We start from the raw sequence: 22,092 nt of genomic DNA, 5'->3' as shown, positions 1-22,092 counted from the left end.
CATGATCTGACATGATCACCACAGCAGCCCCAAAAGAAAGGCTTTCCTCTAATTTAATTATTTGCAATTTTTGTAATCTTCGCAATTTTTATAATATCCATGTACTACCTTTATCCACGTATACAATATTATATTTTTAATTCAATCACTATTTTTTAAAAATAAATGTAATTTTTTTTTTTTTTACCATACTCAAAAAAGCAAAGCAGCTAACAGATTTTTGCCTGCCCTTGAGGACTTATCTAGGCAAAGAATATATGTGTCTTAGAGAGTATAAGATATTGCAAATTATACAGGCTCACCAAGGGGATGTGAAATAAAAGGACCATTAGGAAATGGGTGAAGGAAGTGTGGACCTGAATTACCATAGAGTAGAGGAGATTTCCAGGAGAAGGCAATGGCACCCCACTCCAGTACTCTTGCCTGGCAAATCCCATGGACGGAGGAGCCTGGTAGGCTGCAGTCCATGTGGTCGAGAAGAGTCAGACATGACTGAGCAACTTCACTTTCACTTTTCACTTTCATGTATTGGAGAAGGAAATGGCAACCCACTCCAGTGTTCTTGCCTGGAGAATCCCAGGGATGGCGGAGCCTGGTGGGCTGCCGTCTCTGGGGTCGCGCAGAGTCAGACAGGACTGAAGCGACTTAGCAGCAGCAGCAGCAGCAGCAGAGATTTCCAAGAAGGGAGAGAGAGGGAGCAAGGACAGAGAGCAGTGGTAGATGACTAAGAGAAGGAGGAAACTTAGGAAGAAAAACTTAGAGAATTGTGACTGCAGAGCTGACGACTTTAACTTTGATGTGACAATGCCCTGAGAGTCACTTTAGGTTGCAGAGTAAAGGAATGCTATAATGAAAATAGCATTTGATTTTTTTTATTCTGGCACCTTGTTTCCTATCACCTGGAAGAGAGGAAGGATAAGTACAAGATTTTAGAACTAGTTGGGGCATAAAATGATGAAGCTGGATTAGGGTAGTCTGAAAGACACGGGCAAATACTGTACAGCTAGGTATCAATTGACCTGAGGACAGATGGGGGACAAAAATAGCTCTAAGGTTGTGAGCCTGGTGCATGGTGGCAGTCCCCGGAGTAATGAGGTTGTGTTGACTGTAACTTCATAAGCTCAGTGGTATGCAAATCTTGCATACAGAAGAATGTTTAGAAAGAAATGTCCTACCAATAATTAGAGCCAAAGGACTGAAGGGACAGTGGGAAGTCTCAGCAGGAAGGCTAGTTGGTGAGTGCTTTGTCAAGTCTCTGGTCAACGGGGGCTCTGTTGCGGGGTGGGCACTGCTGGGTGGGGCGAAGCTACTTATGTGATTATGCTCATGTCGTGTTTCTTTGTGAAATTCAGAGTAGTGAGTCAGGGCCAAATATCTCTTTCGCTTTCAGTAAGATGTTTTCCTTCAAGGATGACTCAATAAATGAAAAGGTGTTTGAATTTATACAAATACTTGAAGTGTATAGAGTTGGTTTTCCTGTAAGTCTGTCAGTGAGGTCTATACTGTTTGTTAACAAGTGCTTACCTTTTACAATAGCAGTGGAAATAGTGCCTACTGCCCTGACATTATTAATGTTTCTCTCTGAGGCTGATGCTGGGGGCTGCTTGATTCTTGTTAGGGACACAAGCACGAACATGCACAGAGGATCGCCAGCACCATTTGTGATTCATCTCACCTGTCATACGAATGACTTTGCATGTTTCTGTGTAACCAAGGTATGTTATTTTAGCGTCAGATAAAAGCAGAGCGGCAAGAGTACCCAGTCGATGGCAGAAGAAGCAGAGACACGCAGGGAAGCCTTTGAGTTCAGCAGCTGTAGGTGACTTCGCCTTTTAATCTCCGAGTCTGTAAAGGAAGAGAAAAAAGTTCAGGATCAAAGAGGAAAAGGTGATGTCTTCTTCACATGGCTGGTTAACAAAGAAAAGTACCCCTAAAACAGAACAAGTTGTTCCTAATATAACTTGTGCCCTAATTTGAGGGGGGGGGGAATTTTGTAACCCATTCTCCACCTTTCTGTAACTGGCTTTAAAGCAGAGCTTTCCCTTTCTTGAGAGATGTTCCCTTCTCTCTTCCAGTCCAGTGAGCACTCAGCCAAATGAAAAACGATGCCAATAAACAGATTGCTATTGGTTACCAAATAAAAAATAGGCTAAACCAACAGCCACCGCCAGTCCTTGGTTTCAGACACATTGTTTTCCCTCTAGACAGTGACCTTTACAGGTTCTGTGTCATTTGCTTTCATCACAGCACTACCAAGTAATGAGAAAATATTGTTCTCATTTTGAAGTAGAGAAAGGCCAAAGTGAAGAATTAAATTATTCTTTACTCTATCTTCTCCCTAGACAGTCCAGTGTCATTTAGTTCATTTCAACTCTGACACTTAATAGCTGTGTGACTCCAGGCAAGTTTAGGCAAGTTAATCTATATGTGTCTCAGTTTCTTCATCTATAAGATAGGGCTAAAATAATAACTTCTTAGGGTTCTTATGAGGATTAATGAGTTAATACGTATAAACACTTAGAATAGAACCTAGCCCCATAGTAAGCACTCAATAAGTATTAGCTATAAAAATAACAGTAACCCCACTCAAGCCTAATAAACATTACTTCCATTAAGTTGATCATTTCTAAATCCACCTCCTTAGCCCCAATTCTGTCCTAAATTCCACATCTGTATTTGTAATTATTACTGTATGTCAGTTTAAAAATGTAATATTCAGCAAATATTTTTGAGTGCCTGTTGTTTGAATTCAAAGGAGTCCAATAAACACCCTCTCCCCCACTGAGCTCTGAACCAGTTAAAGAGTAAGATGAAAAAAGTGAGGCAACTGGAAGACTAAAATCACCTTTATTCCTGATAAAGCTGATAATAAAGAATTATGCTTTGTCTGCAGGGAAGTGGGCTGCGGGCATCTTAAGACCGGGGCCTGCTTTCTCCCGCAAGGGCAAATCCTGCCCCTGAAAACTGATGACTCAGAGGAGCTAATTTCTGTTTAGCTAGAGAGAAAGGAACATAATTCCTTGTGTTATAGAATAACACAAGCAGCTTGGCTCTTGTGTTGAGCTACTTATGCTTCCCTTAATAAACTCACTGATCGGGTGAGTTAATTCCTCCTCCTCTGAGAAAGAGTGAAAGAGGGGAGAAGAGAGAGACTAGAAGGGTTACACTGGTAGTACGGGACTCTTCCCGTGGAAGAAGTCTGTGGCGTAGGGATGAAGCAGCCTCCCCCAGACTTGTCATGTGCTGGGTCATGTGCTAAGCACTGGACGTCTCTGCATTTGTACACAGTGGACACTTTCAACACAGCATCTCTAAAATCTTACCAAACACGTTGGTTTTCCTACATTTTCATTATCGTTGGTTTTGGTAGCATTACTAACCTTCTAAGCAATCTGGGTAGAAATATCAGACCCCTTTCAAGTTATTCCTCCTCTTGTCCTGCACATTTGTGTCACCAAGGCTTGTAGATTATTTTCTTCATTAACCTTTGATTCTTCCCCCTTTCCTTCCCATTGTCACTGCCCAAGTTAAGATCCTTGTAATTTCTCCCCCAGACACTGATATAGGCTCCTGACTTCATGCCTTTCTAGTCTATTAAAGTCATTTTTTCCCCCTTCAAAACCCAGCTTGAACTCTTTCTCATCTATTGAGCCACTGTACTCTAATAACTCTTTCCCCTAGACACCACACTGATTAACTTCTCTTATGACAACTGTGCTATTCATCTTAGTGTTTCGTAGGACTTACAGATTGCTTTTCATGTGTTTGGCACTCAGTAGATACTTGTTGAATGAATGACCCCAGTTAGCAATAAGAGAACACAGGATATAAACCCCACAGTCTCTTTCATTGTTTAAAAACTTACCCTGCACGCGGTAAAAAGGAGTTATGTTAGTTTATGTTGATTTTTGAGCTATGTCACGCTTCTAAAAGTTGTGTATAGTCCTACTACTGGTATATGGAGCACTTGTTCTAATGTATCCGATAAGCATGCACTGAAAAAGAAACTGCTCACTGAATAAAAGCTGTGCTCAATTTCTGTGGTTTGTTCAGTTATTGCCATTTCTATTAGGAGTGTTCGTTATATAGTTTGGAGCATTTAACTGAGGTCTAAACTGAGATACTCTTGTTAACACTCATTGTTTTATTTTATTCTCCCTTCTCTTTATTTTATTTTTATTTTATTCTCCCTTCTCTTCTGGGAAGGCCTTTCATCCAAGTACTGTCTCATTGGTCTAAGTACAGGTAGCTGACCAAAGTTGAGCCTTTCTGGGAATGTAGAGTCAGACTGAGGGACTGAGCTTCCATCTAGTTACTCTCTTGAGTGAAAGAGACTTTTAAAGGTAAGAGCTCTTGGCAACCATATTTTTCCCTGTTGACTAAAACAAAAGAGAGTAAATTAGACAGAATTTACTAGAGAATAAACTAGAAATGAGAGACAAAGAATACCAATGGAATTTAAGTTCTTGGTTCCAGCTGTTCCTAAAGTCATACTGTACTTCCTGACCTTGGTTTCATGAGATATCCTAATACCCTTTTAGCTTAGGCCTGAGTTGATTTTGTTTTGTGTTTTGGCAACTAAAAGTGTTCTAATTGGTACAGTCATCAGTTTGTTCCACAGGATAGTGGAAGAACTCTCTTTTTCTCATGTAGATGATTTTTTAAATTAGATACTGCTATACCAAAGCAATGCTTCTGAGTTAGACAGGGCCTCAGAATCCTAAACACTGCTCTCCAGGCAGTAAGAAGGCATACAAATGAAAACTAATTGTCAGCTTTGCTCTGTAGGCCATAAATACTGTTTTGTATTAGTTTTGTTCTTACATAATACAGTCTCAACTGGAATTGTGATTGGGGTCTCAGGGAAACTTTCTGTGCCCTGGTACATAATATATCTGTTAATGAAATTAAACTTTAATTTATACTTGATTATAACCACAATAAACTCATACCACAAGTGTGAAGGAGCCCACCTGTCACTTTGATATCCCCTGTGGCTTTGGCAATGTTGTTTTCAATCATACAGGAGTAAGTGTTGTTGATTGTGACGTTGTAGAGTATGGACACAACCTTCATGGTCACATTCTCAGAGTTCAGCTCAAAGCTAGTGTTGGAGACTTCTGAGAAGTTGGCTCCCTGGTCAACTTGGGATGCCCAGACGACTGTGGGCTGGGGAAACCATCGGGGAGCCTCACATCGTAAGCTCTCCGAGCTGGCGTTATAGTCCACATTCACCTCTGGGATGCTGAAGGCTGCAGGTCAAAAGGACAGATGTCAAGGTTGGACGATAAGACAATGTAGCCTTTGAGGTGCTAGGCCTTACAACAAAGACACTGAAGTGACTCAGTACTTTCCCAGTGGGCTATGTATGGCTCATTGTATTATAGATGCAAAAAGTGATTTGCTTATATTATTGCTATATATCACAACATTCTGGTCAATATCACAAACTCCAAGGACCTATGTTCCAGATGTCATTGTTACACAAATAAATTTTTCCATGTAAGAGGAGTTCCAGTGATCATACAAAAAAATTTATTAGCTAGGGAAGTTGGGTGTTTATTTTCCCAGGCACCTGTGAAGCCTCCTGAATTTTATGTATTTTTCGGCCTGGAGGGTAAAGTTAGGGTGGAGAGGGAGAAGGAAGAAACAAAGAGCATTCACCTATCACCCACAGAAATTCCACACACAGGACTTGTCATCATGGAGATTTGAAGTTTGCTTGGGTAGAGATTGCCCTGGTATCCATGAATAAAGACAGGCATTTGTTTTCTTCTAAGATAATTCTCCCTGGGCTGGCAAGTACATTTTGAAATTAAAACTAACTTTCTCATCTATCTAGGCAGAGAGACACTTGTAAAAAATGTTAAGTTGTGCACTTTGGCCAGTAAATGTTTATTATGCCAAAAAGGCAGGATACACATTGTTAATATATTCAGCATCTTCCTTTGCCCAGGACTGTGCTAGTGCTGGTGAGAAGTGAAAGGACAGCTTTGCCATACCTTTAAAGAGCCTGCAGTGTAGCAGGGGAGACCAGACTTGCACACTTGGAACAGGTTAGGAATGAGCTCCCGGGAGATGATGTGGGAACCTGAGTACATGACAGTGACCCACCATTTACTGAGGGTGTGCTCTGGGCTGTTCACCAAATTCTAGACGTTACTTCATGTGTTTGTCAAAACAGTCTCAGGTATATCTATTATTGTGACCACTTTAAAAAATAAGTTTTTAATTCTGGAATGATTTTGTTTATCTTTTGGCCACACACTGCAGCACGTGGAATCTTAATTCCCCAACCAGGGATCGAACTGGTGCCCCCTGCATTGAAAGTGTGGCGTCTAAACCACTGGACTGCCAGGGAAGTACATGGAATAATTTTAGATTTATAGAAAAGTTGCAAGGATAGTACAGAGGGTTCTTGTATACCCCTTACTCAGTTTCTGCTAATATTCCGCTAACATAACCATGACACATTTGTCAAAACTGAGAAACTATTAATATTGTTTATATATTACTATTAACTCCAGACTTCATTTGGATTTTATCAGTTTTTCCACTAAAGTCCATTTCCTATTCCAGGATCCCAATCACAATGTCACATTGCCCTTATTTGTCATGTCTTTTTAGATTCCTCTGGTCTGTGACATGTTCTCAATCTTTCCACGTTTTTCATGACCTTGACAGTTTTGAGGAGTACTCAGTTCAGTTCAGTTCACCTGCTCTGTCGTGTCTGACTCTTTGTGACCCCATGGACTGCAGCCTGCCAAACTTCCCTGTCCATCACCAACTTCTGGAGCTTACTCAAACTCTTGTCCATTGAGTTGGTGATGCCATCCAACCATCTCATCCTCTGTCTTCTCCTTCTCCTCCTTCCTTCAATCTTTCCTGTCATCCGGGTCTTTTCAAATGAGTCAGTTCTTCACATCAGGTGGCCAAAGTATTGGAGTTTCAGCTTCAGCCTCAGTCCTTCCAGTGAATATTCAGGACTGATTTCCTTTAGAATGGACTGGTTGGATCTCCTTGCTGACTAAGGGACTCTCAAGCATCTTCTCCAACACCACAGTTCAAAAGCATCACTTCTTCGGCGCTCAGCTTTCTTTATGGTCCAACTCTCACATCCATACATGATTACTGGAAAAACCATAGCTTTGACTAGACGGACCTTTGTTGGCAAAGTAATGTCTCTGCTTTTTAATATGCTGTCTATGTTGGTCATAGGTTTTCTTCCAAGTAGCAAGAGTCTTTTAATTTCATGGCTGCAGTCACCATCTGCAGTGATTTTGGAGCCCCCCCCCCCCAAAATAAAGTCTGTCACTGTTTCCATTGTTTCCCCATCTATTTGCCATGAAGTGATATGACCAGATGCCATGGTCTTCATTTTTTGAATGTTGAGTTTTAAGCCAACATTTTCACTCTCTCCTTTCACCTTCTTCAAGAGGCTCTTTAGTTCCTCTTCACTTTCTGCCATTAGCGTGGTGTCATCTATATGTCTGAGGTTATTGATATTTCTCCTGGCAATCTTGATTCCAGCTTGTTCTTTATCCAGCCCAGCATTTCTCATGATGTACTCTGCATATAAGTTAAATAAGCAGGGTGACAGTATACAGCCTTGATGTACTCCTTTTCCTATTTGGAACCAGTCTGTTGTTCCATGTCCAGTTCTAAATGTTGCTTCTTGACCTGCATACAGATTTCTCAGGAGGCAGGTTAGGCGGTATGGTATTCCCGTCTCTTGAAGAATCTTCCAGTTTGTTATGGCCCACACAGTCAAAGGCTTTGGTGTAGTCATAAAGCAGAAGTAGATGTTTTTCTGGAACTCTCTTGCTTTTTCAATGATCCAACAGATGCTGGCAATTTGATCTCTGATTCCTCTGCCTTTTCTAAATCCATCTTGAACATCTGGAAGTTCATGGTTCACATACTGTTGAAGCCTGGCTTGGAGGATTTTGAGCATTACTTTGCTAGCATGTGAGATGAGTGCAATTGTGTGATGGTTTGAACATTCTTTGGCATTGCCTTTCTTTGGGATTGGAATGAAAACTGACCTTTTCCAATCCTGTGGCCACTGCTGAGTTTTCCAAATTTGCTGACATATTGAGTGCAGCACTTTCACAGCATCATCATATTTTAGGATTTGGTGGCTCAGAGGTTAAGGCATCTGCCTGCAATGCAGGAGACCTGGGTTCAATCCCTGGGTCGGGAAGATCCCCTGGAAAGGAAATGGCAACCCACTCCAGTATTCTTGCCTGGAGAATCCCATGGACGGAGGAGCCTGGTGGGCTACAGTCCACGGGGTCACAAAGAGTCAGACACAACTGAGTGACTTCACTAGCTCAACTGGAATTCCATCACCTCCACTAGCTTTGTGGTAATGTTTCCTAAGGTCCACTTGACTTCACATTCTGGGATGTCTGGCTCTAGGTCAGTGATCACACCATCGTGATTATCTGGGTCCTGAAGATCTTTTTTGTACAGTTCTTCTGTGTACTCTTGCCACCGCTTCTTAATATCTTCTGCTTCTGTTAGATCCATACCATTTTGCCCTTTATTGTGCCCATCTTTGCATGAAATGTTCCCTTGGTATTTCTAATTTTCTTGAAGAGATCTCTTCTTTACCATTCTATTGAGGAGTACTAGCTAGATATTTTGTAGGATGTCCTCTATTGGGATTTGTCTGATGATCTCCTCATGATTAGACTGAGATTGTGGATTTTGGAGAGGGAAACAATAGAAGTTAAAGTACCGTTCTCATTATGTCACATCGAAGAGTGCATGCAGTCAGCAAGACTTAATCGTAAGGTGTTACCGTTGGTCACCTGGCTGAGGCTGTGTTTGCTAGGTTTCTTTGGAAGCTGGACTTCACTAACACACCCTAAGTGTGGTGGTTGGGGGAGCAGGGAAGTTCTAAGCCCCACCTCTCAGAAGGGGTGAGATCTAAAAATATTATTTGGGATTCATCTATAAAGAAAATTTGTTTCATCTCACTCATGTAAGAATGGACTTGTGTATTTATTTTATACTTAGTTATAATTTAATACTATGTTGTTTATTCTGTTGCTCAGATCATTCCAGCTTTGCCACTGGAAGTCCTTTCAGTTGGCTCCAGTGTACCTTTGATGTGACTCTCTTAATCCCTATTTTAATACGGAGAAGCTAAGTCTCAGTGAGGTTACCTTGCCCAGGCCACTGTTATGTGCCCAGGTCTGTCTCTAGATCTGTGCTTCAAACCATTACATATACATGTCATGAGAGTTCCAGAAAAGACCTGTGCAGACTAACTTAGGAAGTCTCAGAATACTTTCTATCTTTCAAGGCTCCTATTAAATGTCAAATTCTCGCCATGTGGGCCTTCCCATCCCTTTACTCCCTATGCATTTGGATATGATCTCTGAATCCCCAAATCACTCTGTATTTTCTCTTCAAGCATTTAATGCACTTTACCAATTATTATAGATTTTACACATATTTCGTATCTCTGCCCTGACCCTCAACTCTATGAGCTCTACACTATGAGCTCTGGCTCCAGAAGGGAGGACAATTATCTTTGTTTTCTTAATCATCTTTTTGCTCTTACAATATCTGAGTCCCTTGTACATAAATTCAGAAAATGTTAAATTTAGTTGGTAAGGAAGTGTGGATTTCAGGGGAGAAGGATTAGTGAGTTTATACGATAATATTATTTTGGTCAATTACCTTTGAACTCCTATAATGGTTTCCACTGCTGTGAGTCCCTGGAGGTACTGATTTCAGACTTGGGCTAGAGCCCACTTAGAATAGAAAAGTCTCAGACCAGATTACATATAGTCTTCTCTCACTAGCAAGACTGAAGGCTACCATAGAAGAGAAAGAACAGAGAGCTACTGAGGGAGAAAAATTATTTTGGAAAAATATTTCAGGGGATATATGAGAAAATTCAGAAGAGGCTCGAGTCCTGAACAAAAGATTTTAAGACTTAATATTATAATGGGTTACTTGTGGAGTTGGTGTGGCTCTTAGACAGCAAGGATGGCTGCTCACAGAATTCAGATGGTCTTTGTTGGATATGAGTCACTCGTGAGCTATTCACACTCTCTGGTCTCAAATATCTCCTGGCCCCTTCTTTCCCACTTTTCAAAAGTAACTTACCTCCAGTTTTATATTCGAGGTTAGCATTCCCCTTGCCCTTAGAAGTGATGATGTAACATTTATAGGTGCCAGCATCCGTAAGTTGTACATTTTTCAGCCTCAGAGAGGCATTACCAACTATTACTTGATCAGAAAACACTGCTGTCCGGCCTCTGAACATTTCATCCTGGTCTGACAGGACATCTTTGCCTTCTTTGAACTCATGGACCAAGCCCATGACACCTTCCTTCAGCCACTGTATCACGATATCAGCAAGTTTGATGTCAGGTTCAAAAGTGCAACTCAGGATGCCATCTTCCCCGATGTTCCCAGCTGAGGTGAGAGTGGTGACTGTGATGGAGCGTCTTCCTACAATTCAGGAAACAAGGGTCAGTGCCAAGGGAAGCTTTGGAACATCTACAGCCAAATCCTTCATCATTAAAAAGCCAAACAGTGACTTCTGTAATAAATTAGAAATATACAAAACAGGAGAGTCATGAAAAAAGAAAACATAATAGAGCATTAAGACAATAGTTTTGATACCTACAGCAGATCTGCCAATAGCTGATTAAAAAAAGCTACACTATAGCTTTCTGAGACCAAGCAACCAAAACCTTGAGACCAAACAAGAGGAGAATGTATTGGACTTGAGTTTTGAAGATGAGGATTCCAATTCTGGTTTGGTCAGTTACGAGATTTGCAAACTTGGCTACACCTCTGGATTTCAGAAAATTGGAGGTAAGGATATGTGTCTTACCTACCTTAAAGAGCTCTTGTGAGAATCAAAATCAAGTGGATGTGAACTTGATTTGCAAACTGTAATTACCCATATAAGGTAATTGTTATTCTTAGTTGACCAGAAGTGGCATAGAAATGAAATCTCATGTTAACTAAATGTGGCTAATAATTCTGAAGAATGCTAAGCTCTAAAGTGCTGTTACTTTTATCTCCACCTGAATGATAAGGAAACTAAGGCATAGAGAATATAAGTGACTCGATCAAGGTTAGAGTGCTAGCTATGGTATAATGAAGAATGGTACTCAATTGATTTGGGGCTGAAGATAGAAGTCACACCCTTCTCTCCAAACATAGCACAAGTAGAAGTATTAATTCTGGTGAGAGCCATGTCCACTGTCTCTTCTGCAGTTGCCCACTCAGTCTGTAAAGGACTGACCAACTCTTCTTGCTGTACTGGAAGCTGCTGATTGAGGATGTCTCTGGGGTGATTTAATTAACTGAATATTCTTGAGAGCCTCCTGCTGTGATTTGGATGTGAAGCTAAGGAGAAGGATGGGTCTTTGAGCTCAAGAAGAGAGTGGTACAGACCCAGAGAAGTGTGAGGGAGACCATGAGAGGAAAAAATGAAGGCAGTCCCCCATCTTAGTGCGTCTTAGATCCTGAAGGTTTTCAGGTCTAGTTTCTGTGCACCTTCTGAGTATCCTTTAAACAAACACTGATTATAATGGTCTGTACAAACATCTCTTTCTTACAACCAAGAAAGTCCTACATATGATGGGTGCTGAGCACTTCTCAGCTGGACTTCTCAGCTTCCTTACTGGTGTTCCTGCTGCTCATCTTTGCATCCAGGTGGACCTTAAAGAACAATCTGAACATGTCAATAGTTTTTTTAATACTGTTTTTTATTTTTTAATTCTGAATTTTTGTTTTGGCTGCACTGGGTCTTCATTGCAGCACATGGGCTTAGTTGCCCTGTGGCATGTAGGATCTTAGTTCCCCAACCAGGATGGAACCCACATCCCCTGTACTGGAAGGCAGGTTCTTAACCACTGGACCACCAAGGAAGTCCCCCATGTCAGTTTTCTAATCACTGACCTTCCATGCCAAGGGCTGTGGAGTAGACTTCAGACTAACAGCATGGCCTTCAAAGTGAAGTACTGCGGGCCACATAGGAAATGCCCATATATATTAGCCCTTATTGCTGCCTTTCCAGCCATTCTTTCTACTACATTCTATACTGTAGTTTGCATATCAAGCAATTTATTTATTTGCTGCTTTCAATGGAAAAATACATAAGCAAAGGATACTTGCTATTTTTCAAAAATTGAAGAGGTTAACATTATGAACATAGGGATATCTTTGGCCTCTTGCGTCTTCCAGCCCATAAGAGGTTGGAAATGTCTCATTAGCTCCTAGGCCTTTATAAACAGATGAAGGTAATGGATGTGGGACAGAACTGGAGCAAGCTAGATGCATTTATAAAGAACAGAGAGCTACTAATGGAAGAAAAAATTATCAGTAAAAAGGAGACAGAGGAAACAAAAACACGTGCATAGGCTGAGTTGGAAGGATGTTTTGGAGGCTTTAGAGTATGGGGTATGAGAAGCTTTGGAGTAACTGCCATGAATGGCCATTCATGTGGGAGATTTGGGGGAAAAATATGAAAGAAGGTAGTATGCAGTTTAACTGTGTAATATGAGTACCCCATCCCCTGCCTTTTCTTTCTTTCCCTTTTGTGCTGCTCTAATAAAATTCTATTTTTATTTTTGCAAAGATGTACTTGATTTTTTCTTTCTTTTTTTTTTGATTTTTTTTCAATAAAAGAAAGAACACACACACAAAAAGAACATAAAAAATTCAATGTAATAACAAATTTGGCACATCTGCTCTTCCTGTACAGAATCCTAGAACAGTGGGGCTCACAAATGGGCTCTAACAGAGGACTTCATCATGAGAAAAGAGTTTGCTCTGCCTTGGCATTTTCTTTTTATTATTTTTATTTATTTGCCTGCGCCAGGCCTTATGGCACATCGGATCTTTAGTTGTGGCATGTGGGATATAGTTCCCTGACCATGGATCACATCCAGGCCCTCTGCACTGGAAGTATGGAGTCTTAGCCACTCGACCACCAGGGAAGTCCCTTGCTTTCGTATTTTCTTGAACATTGCTTTAAAGATTTAATTTGCTTTTTATTTGTTTTTACTTGACAGATTGATATCCAAGGTATTGCAGGCTAGTACTGGTTATAATTGTACTGTGCATCTTGACACACACACTTGTTCATCTTGCACCTACAGCTTATAGTTCCTTCTTCTCCTTTATCACCAATTGTCCAAATTCTACTTATATTCAAGGCTATTCAGATTGAGGGATTCACATGAAACCCTTTTTGATCTGCCAAAGCAAAGTTAATAGATTCTCTTTGCTCTTCCTGAATGCTTTTCTTTGCCTTTATTGTAGCATCTGTCTCCCTTTGCTTTGTCTCTAGTCTGTCTCTGGCACTAATTCGTAAGCTTTTCAAAGGAAAAACTGTCGTAATCATATTTGTAAGTCCTGTAAATGCTTTGATGGTTACTTTTATGTGTCGACTTGACTGGGTCACACAGTACCCAGCCACTTGGTCAGATATTCTGGGCTTCCCTGGTGGCTCAGATGGTAAAGCATCTGCCTGCAATGCAGGAGACCCAGGTTCAATCCCTGGGTTGGGAAGAACCCCTGGAGAAGGAAATGGCAACCCATTCCAGTACTCTTGCCTGGAAAATTCCACGGATGGAGGAGTCTAGTAGGCTACGGTCCGTGGGGTCGCAAAGAGTCGGACACAACTAAGCAACTTCACTTTCACTTTCTGGGTATGTCTGTGAGGATGTTTCTGGGGGAGATTAGTATTTGAGTCAATAAAGCAGATCACTTTCCTTAATGTGAGTGGGCCTCACCCAATCAATTAAAGATCTCATAGAACAAAAAGGCGGAACAAGAGGGGTCTCATGCTGCCTTTGAGCTGGGACATCAGTCTTTTCCTGCCAGTCAGTTCCTTCAGACTTGAACTGGCACGTTGTGCTTTTTCAGATTTTGAGCCTACCTATTTGTAGGCTAGAACTACACCATTGGCTCTTCTGGGTCTCACACTTTTGGACTCAGACTTGAACTGAACTATCTGGGTCTCCAGCTTGCTAACCACAGATCTTAGGACTTCTCAAAATACGCAATCATATGAGCCAATTCTTTCTAAATATCACTGTCTCTCTCTGTCTTTCTCTCTCCTCTTCCTTATATCCTGTCACACATACATACCCACACCTACCCTAATGGTTCTGTTTCTCTGGAGAACCCTGACTGATAAATTTTGGTACTGAGAAGTGGAGGTGCTACTGTAATAAGTACCTAATAAGCATATGGAGGAAGTTTTGAAACTGGGTAATGGGTGGAGGCTGAAAGAGCTTTGAGGTGTGTGCTAGAAATGTGGATGTTAAGGGCCATGTGGTGACGTCTCAGATGGGAAATGAGGAACACATTATTGGAAACTGGAGGAAAAGCAGTCCTTGTTAGAAGGTGGCACAGAACTTGGCTGAACTGTGTTCTAGTGTTTTGTAGAAGGTAAAACTTGTGAGCCATAAAATTGGATACTTAGCTGAGGAGATGTCTAAGCAAATTGTTGAAAGAGTGGCTTGGTTATTCCTGACTGCTTATACTAAAATATAGGAAAGGAGAAAGATGAATTGAAGAAGAAATTGTTAAGCAAAAAGGATCCATAACTGAGATTTAGAAAATTCTCAGCCTATCAGTATTGCAAAAAATGAGAAGGCTGTTCTGAAGATAGCACTCAGGGTGTGGGTGAACATCCATTTGATAAGGAGATGATATGTATGACTCATGGATTATAACAGCCACCACAACAGAAGCCAGGAATAGAGATAGGATTATATATTGCCAGCTTGGTACAGAAAAAACCAAAGGGTATAGAAAAATGAGGCAAAATGAAGGAAGGCTACCAGACTTCTTAGATCCTACAGTAAGACCAGACCACAGTGCTATTCAGCTCTATGCTTCAACAGGCCAGGGGACCTCTCTTGGAACTACTCAGTGTATGATATTTTGTCATGGCAACCTGAGCAAACTAAGACAAGTGCCTAGTGATATTTTTACAGAGAAAAATAATGTTTGTTGAGTGAATGAATAAATGAATGAATGAAAATCAGTTGAAATCAAGACACTGTTTGAAATAATGATTCTATCCAAAGTGATTGTAGGAGTAAGGAACATTTGGCAAGATTATCCCATCTTAATTTTGGGGAAATATGAGTCAGTGAAAAATAGAAAAAGCAATGAAAATACACCATGATTCTCAATAAAATCATAAAGCAAATGTAACTATTTTAAAGCAAGGGTAAATTTGATTGTAGTTTATAAAGTCCCATTAAAGTTGAATTGAAAAATTACTTTTTAGAAAAAGTACATGATTAGCACAATTTATGGAGAGAATGAAATGGTAATGACTTATCTTAGTTCAGTAATTATGTTACCAAATTAATTTTAATGTGTTGGCCTTGAGCCCACAGGTGGAGAATTTGTTGAAATATCTCTTAGAAAACGTAATGATTAAAAGTAGGCAGCTGTGGAGTGCCCCAGGGACCCACCTCCAGCTCTAGCTCATTTAAGGTTGCATTAAAGATGTGGCAGATGGAATGAGTGCAGTGTTGATTAAATCCCCCCTCCTTGTAGCAAATCAAGGAGGAATAAAAGCCAGTGAGAATTTTAAAAACCCTGAGGACCTAGGCATTGCTTTTGCACCCAGAAAGCAATCAATAAATACTTATTTGTTAGGTGAATAAACGATGGTTACAAGTGATAAAATGAAATTTAATTTGCAAGCAATACCATACAAATATTGCTTCTCTCAAAAAGAAATCTATTTTCAATTTGGCCAACAAATATTGGCTCAAGGAGCTATGTTCTAGGAACCACAGTCTGGTCTAATGTGACTCTCCAGGTCTCTTAAACACCAGGGGCTCTTGTGTGGCTGGTTGAGGGTAAAAGGACTTTAAGAGACGGTTAGAGTTTTGTATCAGTAGATTCAAAACTCTAACCGTCTCTTACAGCATGGGCTTTAAGAATTCCACTGGTCTCTTAAGATTCTGTCAAACATTTTTAAAGTTAGAATCCCCAACCACTCACTGAAAATGAATTCTGTAGCTCCTGGGGGCTAATTACTACCACAGCTCTGGTCTGCATGCAAAATGAGGATTGTCAGAGGGCAGCAAGCTGAAATTGGAGTCTTTCTGTTTTCACATGGATGGGCACTATTTAACTGCTATCTGCAGTAGGAGCAGGAATCTCTTGGAAAGTGGGGATATAGGTAACACAAGGCAGGGATTCTTTTTTTTTTTTAATTTATTTTTAATTGGAGGATAATTGCTTTACAATGTTGTGTTGGTTTCTGTCGCACAGCAAGGTGAATCAGCCATTAATTGTTAATCGCTCAGTCATGTCCAACTCTTTTGTGACACTATGGACTGTAGCCCACCAGGCTCCTCTGTCCATGGCATTCTCCAGCCAAGAATACTGGAGTGGGTAGCCATTCCATTCTCCAGGGGATCTTCATGTCCCAGGGATTGAACCCAAGACTCCTGCGCTGCAGGCAGATTCTTTACCATTTGAGCCAACAGGGAAACCCTGCATCAGCCATAAGTATACATATAATCCCGTCCTTCTTGTGCCTGCCACCTGCCCACCCCCACACTCCCAATCCCACCCCTCTAGTTGTCACAGAGCACCAGGCTGAGCTCAAAGCAAGGATTCTTTATAGAAACTATGATTCTGGGATGCCCAATACCACTGGATGAAACCTGGGAAAATGAACTTTCCTTTGAAATGACTTAGTAAGTTCTGTGGTTCCCAATAGCATAGACAGCATTCTCAGTATCCACCACAGCCCGCTGTTTGGATGGGCACCATAGCACACGGTGGAAAGGTGGAAACACATAGGCTTAAGCCTGCACTGCTGGCACCTGGGGAAGCACCTGTCAGTGCCGCTCTCGCCAGAGAAGAGGGCAGGGTGGAGGAGAACAGTTGCTTTGTGAGAAAACATTAGAAAGGATGCTGGGCCAGACTTGTGAAAGGAGCAATGTAGGGAAGGAGGTTGGGCTCCAAAAATCACTGCAGATGGTGACTGCAGCCATGAAATTAAAAGATGCTTGCTCCTTGGAAGAGAAGCTATGACAAACCTAGATAGTGTATTAAAAAGCAAAGAGATCACTTTGCCCACAAAGGTCCATATGGTCAAGACTGTGGTTTTTTTCAGTAGTCATGTATGGCTGTGAGAGCTGGACTGTAAAGAAGGCTGAGTGCTGAAGAATTAATGTTTTTGAATTGTGGTGTTGGAGAAGACTCTTGACAGACTCCTGGACAGCAAGGAGATCAAACAAGTCAATCCTAAAGGAAATCAGTCCTGAACGTTCATTGGAAGGACTGATGCTGAAGCTGAAGCTCCAATACTTTGGCCACGTGATGTGAAGAACTGACTCACTGGAAAAGACCCTGATGCTGGGAAAGATGGAAGACCAAAGGAGGAGTGGCAGAGGATGAGATGGTTAGATAGCATCACTGACTCAATGGACATGAATCTGAGCAAACTCCAGGAGATAGTGAAGGACAGGGAAGCCCGGCATGCTGCAGTCCATGGGGTCACAGAGTCAAACATGACTTAGAAACTGAACAATAGGGAAGCAGCAGCAGAACCTGGCATGTAAGAACAGGCATCAAGCTGTGGGGGATCAAGACCCAGCTCTGCCACTTATTGGATATGGGGCCTGGGCAAATTTTCTAATTTTTCTATTCCATAATGTAAAGTGGGGATGTTAATAATAGTAGCTCCCTCAGAGGGTCCCTGAAAGAACTAAATGATACAGTGTAAGTAAAGCATGGTACCTGACTTGCCACGTGTTGAACCTTAAATCAATGATATTGATGACCATTATTAGTTAGAATCATTTAGAAATATTGCAGATCAGCACACCAGGAGGAAAGAAATATTTTACAAAATGCTTGCAGTGACTCAGTTTAAGCCAGACAACAACCTTGAGATGTAGAAATGATACTGTTCTAGCCATTATATAAATAGGATAAAGAAGCTCTGTGGGGTTAGACGGCTTGCCTAAAGCCCTGTATCTAGCTAGTAGTGGAGCCAGTGTCAAACTCAGTCTTGTCTGAGTTTTTCCTAAGCCTGAAAGTGAAAGTCGTTCAGTGGTGTCCAACTCTTTCTAGTCCATGGAATTCTCTAGGCCAGAATACTGGAGTGGGTAGACGTTCCCGTCTCCAGCAAATCTTCCCGACCCAGGAATCAAACTGGGGTCTCCTGCATTGCAAGTGGATTCTTTACCAGCTGAGCTACCAGGGAAGCTCTAAGTCTGTATTCCTTCTATCACATTTTGCTGATATCCAGGGCCAGATTGAGATATGTGGAGAGCCTACCCACGAAAGCAGTGTCCTTACCTCATGTAAAAATAAAAACAATTAAAAACCTTAAAAGAAGTATGAGAAAGGTCAACATCTATTTAATTTCCCAGATGACTCCAGTGAAAAAAATATGTATCACTTTCTTTCCAAACCACTTCAATGGTTGTGTTTTGGTGCCAGAAGCACTTGCCTTACTGTTTTATCCAGTGACCAAAGATGGAGCATCATTAGGAAGGAGTGTCCTGTGACTTTCTGTCCAGGATTCCCTAACTTCAGAGGAATTTCCTGGTGTGGCCAGGAAATTGTTCAAGTTTTAGGAGGTGCTGTATGGATGCATTAATAATAGCAAATTATTAATGGCACTGATAGTATCAATGTAAACAATAATAGCAGCCATTTATTACACATATATGTGTCTGGCACTTTATAAAAACTTTCTCATGTAATTCCCACAATGACTCTCACTATTTTACCAGTGAGGTTCTATAAAATTAAGTTACATCCCAAAGGATACATAATGTTATCCCGGAGATTAGAGCAACTCCCATCTCTAAGTGTTTCTACCACACAGAGCTGTTCAAAGTTACCCAGGGGGTGAGTGACAGTGCAGAGACTAGCAGAGTATAGTCAGGGGTCTTTCCACTGCATCTCCCTCCTTCTTAAAGGGTCATCCACGAAGCCTGCCCTAAAACCAGCCTGATGGAAGCTGCTCAGCCTCTCTTCCCAGCCAACCACCTCAAATGCATTTGGGGTCCATATTTAGAGTTCCCAAGGAGTGGAATGCCTATGAGAAGGTGACCTATACAGCCTCAGGAAAGTTACAAAGAAATAGATTTTTTTTCTGTATTTAGAAATGTCTTTATCATCTGTGGTCTCAGGAATAATGCCTGCAAGGTACACCAGAAAACATCCTTCTGTGTTACAGCTCTGCATGAGTATCATGGTATAGGGTGATGGGTGGGAGTGTGGGTTCTGGAAGCAAATGTCAGGATTTGAAATGCAATTATGTGTTTGTGCCTGGTTGCTAGCTGTGTGCAACTTTACACAAGTTTCTAATCAGGACATCGTAATATTTATCTATTTGTTGTGAGTTGTAAATCAGATAATATATGCAAAGTTATTTGGCACCATGAGGTGAACACAAAAAACATTTGAAAATTATCACCACCACCACCATCTACCTAATGCTATTTGCTTAATTTCATTGTCTAGTATATTAATCCAGCTAACATTTTATCTAACTCATTTAAAGTGTGGTAATGTCATGCTCTCAGGTACCGGTTATGGTTCTTTTAATATAGGCAATTGAGAAAAAGCCAACTAAATAGTGTTAAACTAATAAACAGTCCATTTAATCCCAAATAACCAGCTTTTACTTTATGAAGTAGAAAGAAGGCAGAAAACCTTTCATTGGTGGTAGGGTTCTAATATTATTGGTAGCTCATGGCTGAACTGAGTGAACTGTAACTTCTATCTATGTATTTACCCCACCATGCCTCTGTCCACTTGTCTATTCAGAAAACACTTAAAGAGTCTTCTTTGTATTCAAGGAACTGTCGCTACACGTTTGGGATCTGGTTCCCTGACCAGGGATCAAACCCGGCCCCCGCTACATTGGAAACTCAGAGTCTTAGCCACTGGACCACCAGGGAAGTCCCTGTTTTTTCATATAGAATGTACTGTTCTGTGTCTTGCTCTGTTGCTCAACATTATGTTTCTTATTTGAAAACATACGTCTCTCAGTCACCAGGAAATAGAAGTTAAAATCACAGCAGTATTCCACAATATCCAGTGTTCGTGAAGACGTGACGCGCTGGGTCCCTCATACACCTCTGGTTAAGAATAACTTGGTAAATCACTTTGGAAAACGAAATGGCAGTATCTACTAGGATCTATTTATTGGCTTTCTGGACATACTGTTTTGTGAAGTGCTTATTTTAAGATACTATAAAAAGAATTAAAAGTCAGCAACAACTAGGTCCTACCGTATAGCAAAGGGAATTATATCCAGTCTACTGGTTTAAACTGTAGTGGAAAAAAAAATTTTTTTTAAAAAGAATGTACATATGTGTATAACTGAGTCACTTTACTATGCAGCAGAAATTAATACAACATTATAAATCAACTATACATCAACAATGATTTTTTAAATAAAAAAGAACTTGAATGGATCATCACTTAGAAAAAAAGAATTAAAAGAGCAAAACAAAGCAGGAAGAGGAACATTGATGAAGATAAAAGCTAGACTTAATTAAATTAGGAAATCAGAGAAAGTAAAAATAAAACCAAAACCAAAACCTGGTTCCTTCAAAACTACTATAAAGCCAATTAACACCTTGTAAATCTATTTTAAGATGCCAGAGGGTTTGGGGAGAAAGAGCACCCAAGATTAGGAACAGGAAGAGATAAGATGAAGAGAAAGCAAATTATAAAAGAATGTTAGAATAAAACAGGCTAGTGAGCTCAGAAACAGATCCAAACACATTTGGATACTTGATTTATGATAAAAATAACACTAATGAGAAGTGGGGGAAGGATAGTGTTTTGACCCATCTTAACCACTGTCTTTGCCCATGCACAAAATTTTTCTAGATGGTTGTAGATATAAATGTGAGAGGTTAAACGTTAAAGCGTCCACAAGATAACCTAGAAGAAAACATTTATGACCTTGAAATAGGTAGACATCTTAAACTGCTTACAAAAAATTCCTGGTATAAAGAAAAAGATAAATTGAACTGTGTAAAAATTAGGAACTTCACTCATTGAAAGACATCATTAAGAGAGTGAAAAAGCAAGCCAGAGAGTAGAAGAGATTTCTCAATACATATAACCAAATTGCACTCAGCATATAATTCCTACATATCAAAAAGAAAAAGATAACCCAATAGAAAAATAGATGAAAGACAAAATACACATTTTTACTGATAAAGAAAATGGAGAAAGATGCTAATATCTTCTCTAGGCAAACAGATCTACAAATGAATGAGTTTTATTCATTTAGGCCTTGTGATTACTATTTAGTGGCAGCACGCATATTGGAGGAGAGTCACAGAGAGAAAAGACAGCTGGAACTATAAGAACTAAAGTTATCAATTGACAGCTTTGGCCACAGTCTAAGTTAAAATAAATGTGTTGGCCTGAGTCAGGCACTTCAAGGGAAATGAAGCAAGTGACTTGCTTCAGAGAGGACAGCTGCTGGTCTAAGTCACTCAACGTCTTAATCTGGCATCCGTAATAGATGCTCCTGAGACGTGGCCTGCACAGAAGAGAGGACTGTTCCTGCAACTGAGACCAGTTGACTGCCTTTGGAAACTCACCATCCGTGCCACAGTGGCGTCTGTTTCCCATGTGGAACAGCAGTTATGACCAGTAAGTATTCTGTTTAAGAACCCTGTGTTAAAGACTTGATATTCTTCAACACTTCAGCGGAAGCCCCACTGCAAAGGAATCATCTACTCAGGTCAACTGTTGATAGAATGGCTCAGCCAAGGCACTTAGCTGTGATCCCAGAATGATATCTTCAGCACTGTCTGGTGAAGAGAACAGTCTGAGAGACATTCCATTTATTTTCTCAGCTACCTGGTGATGAAGATGTTATTTCCTCCACATCCTATATGAGGGAACTGAGGTCTGGGGAGTTAAATGACTAAAGGGCAGAGAACACAGTCAATAAGTAGAAGAACCAGGGCTCTCCTCTGAGGTTTTCTGGGTTCAGACCCTGTGTTCTTGCCATTCTACACATTAAGTGATTAGGGACTTACTGATGAGCAGCGGATGGATTGTGGTAATGCAGGAAAT

General features: G+C 40.7%; 1 protein-coding gene, 1 long non-coding RNA gene and 1 other non-coding gene across 4 annotated transcripts in view; 2 read left to right on the top strand and 1 right to left on the bottom strand.

Moving 5' to 3' along the window:
* The window catches only part of VTCN1 (V-set domain containing T cell activation inhibitor 1), a 68,843-nt gene that overhangs the window by 6,434 nt on the left and 40,317 nt on the right, over window positions 1-22,092 (bottom strand). For both annotated transcript variants that reach the window (XM_027535758.1, XM_027535751.1), the window contains exons 3-5: window positions 10,126-10,473; window positions 4,974-5,252; window positions 1,676-1,845 (exon numbers count right to left, since the gene is read on the bottom strand). In XM_027535758.1, coding sequence (XP_027391559.1) covers window positions 1,721-1,845; window positions 4,974-5,252; window positions 10,126-10,473 — 752 coding nt within the window. In that variant the 3' untranslated portion in view covers window positions 1,676-1,720. The remainder of the gene's footprint in view (window positions 1-1,675; window positions 1,846-4,973; window positions 5,253-10,125; window positions 10,474-22,092) is intronic.
* LOC113888748 lies at window positions 648-22,092 on the top strand. The gene is made up of 3 exons (XR_003510050.1): window positions 648-1,235; window positions 19,845-20,144; window positions 21,533-22,092. It is a non-coding gene; the product is annotated as an uncharacterized LOC113888748 (long non-coding RNA).
* Window positions 13,480-13,551, top strand: TRNAC-GCA. The gene has a single exon. It is a non-coding gene; the product is annotated as a tRNA-Cys (tRNA).

Source organism: Bos indicus x Bos taurus, chromosome 3, assembly GCF_003369695.1.
Source record: "Bos indicus x Bos taurus breed Angus x Brahman F1 hybrid chromosome 3, Bos_hybrid_MaternalHap_v2.0, whole genome shotgun sequence".
NCBI lineage: Eukaryota > Metazoa > Chordata > Mammalia > Artiodactyla > Bovidae > Bos > Bos indicus x Bos taurus.
This window is presented reverse-complemented; position numbering and strand designations above follow the sequence as displayed.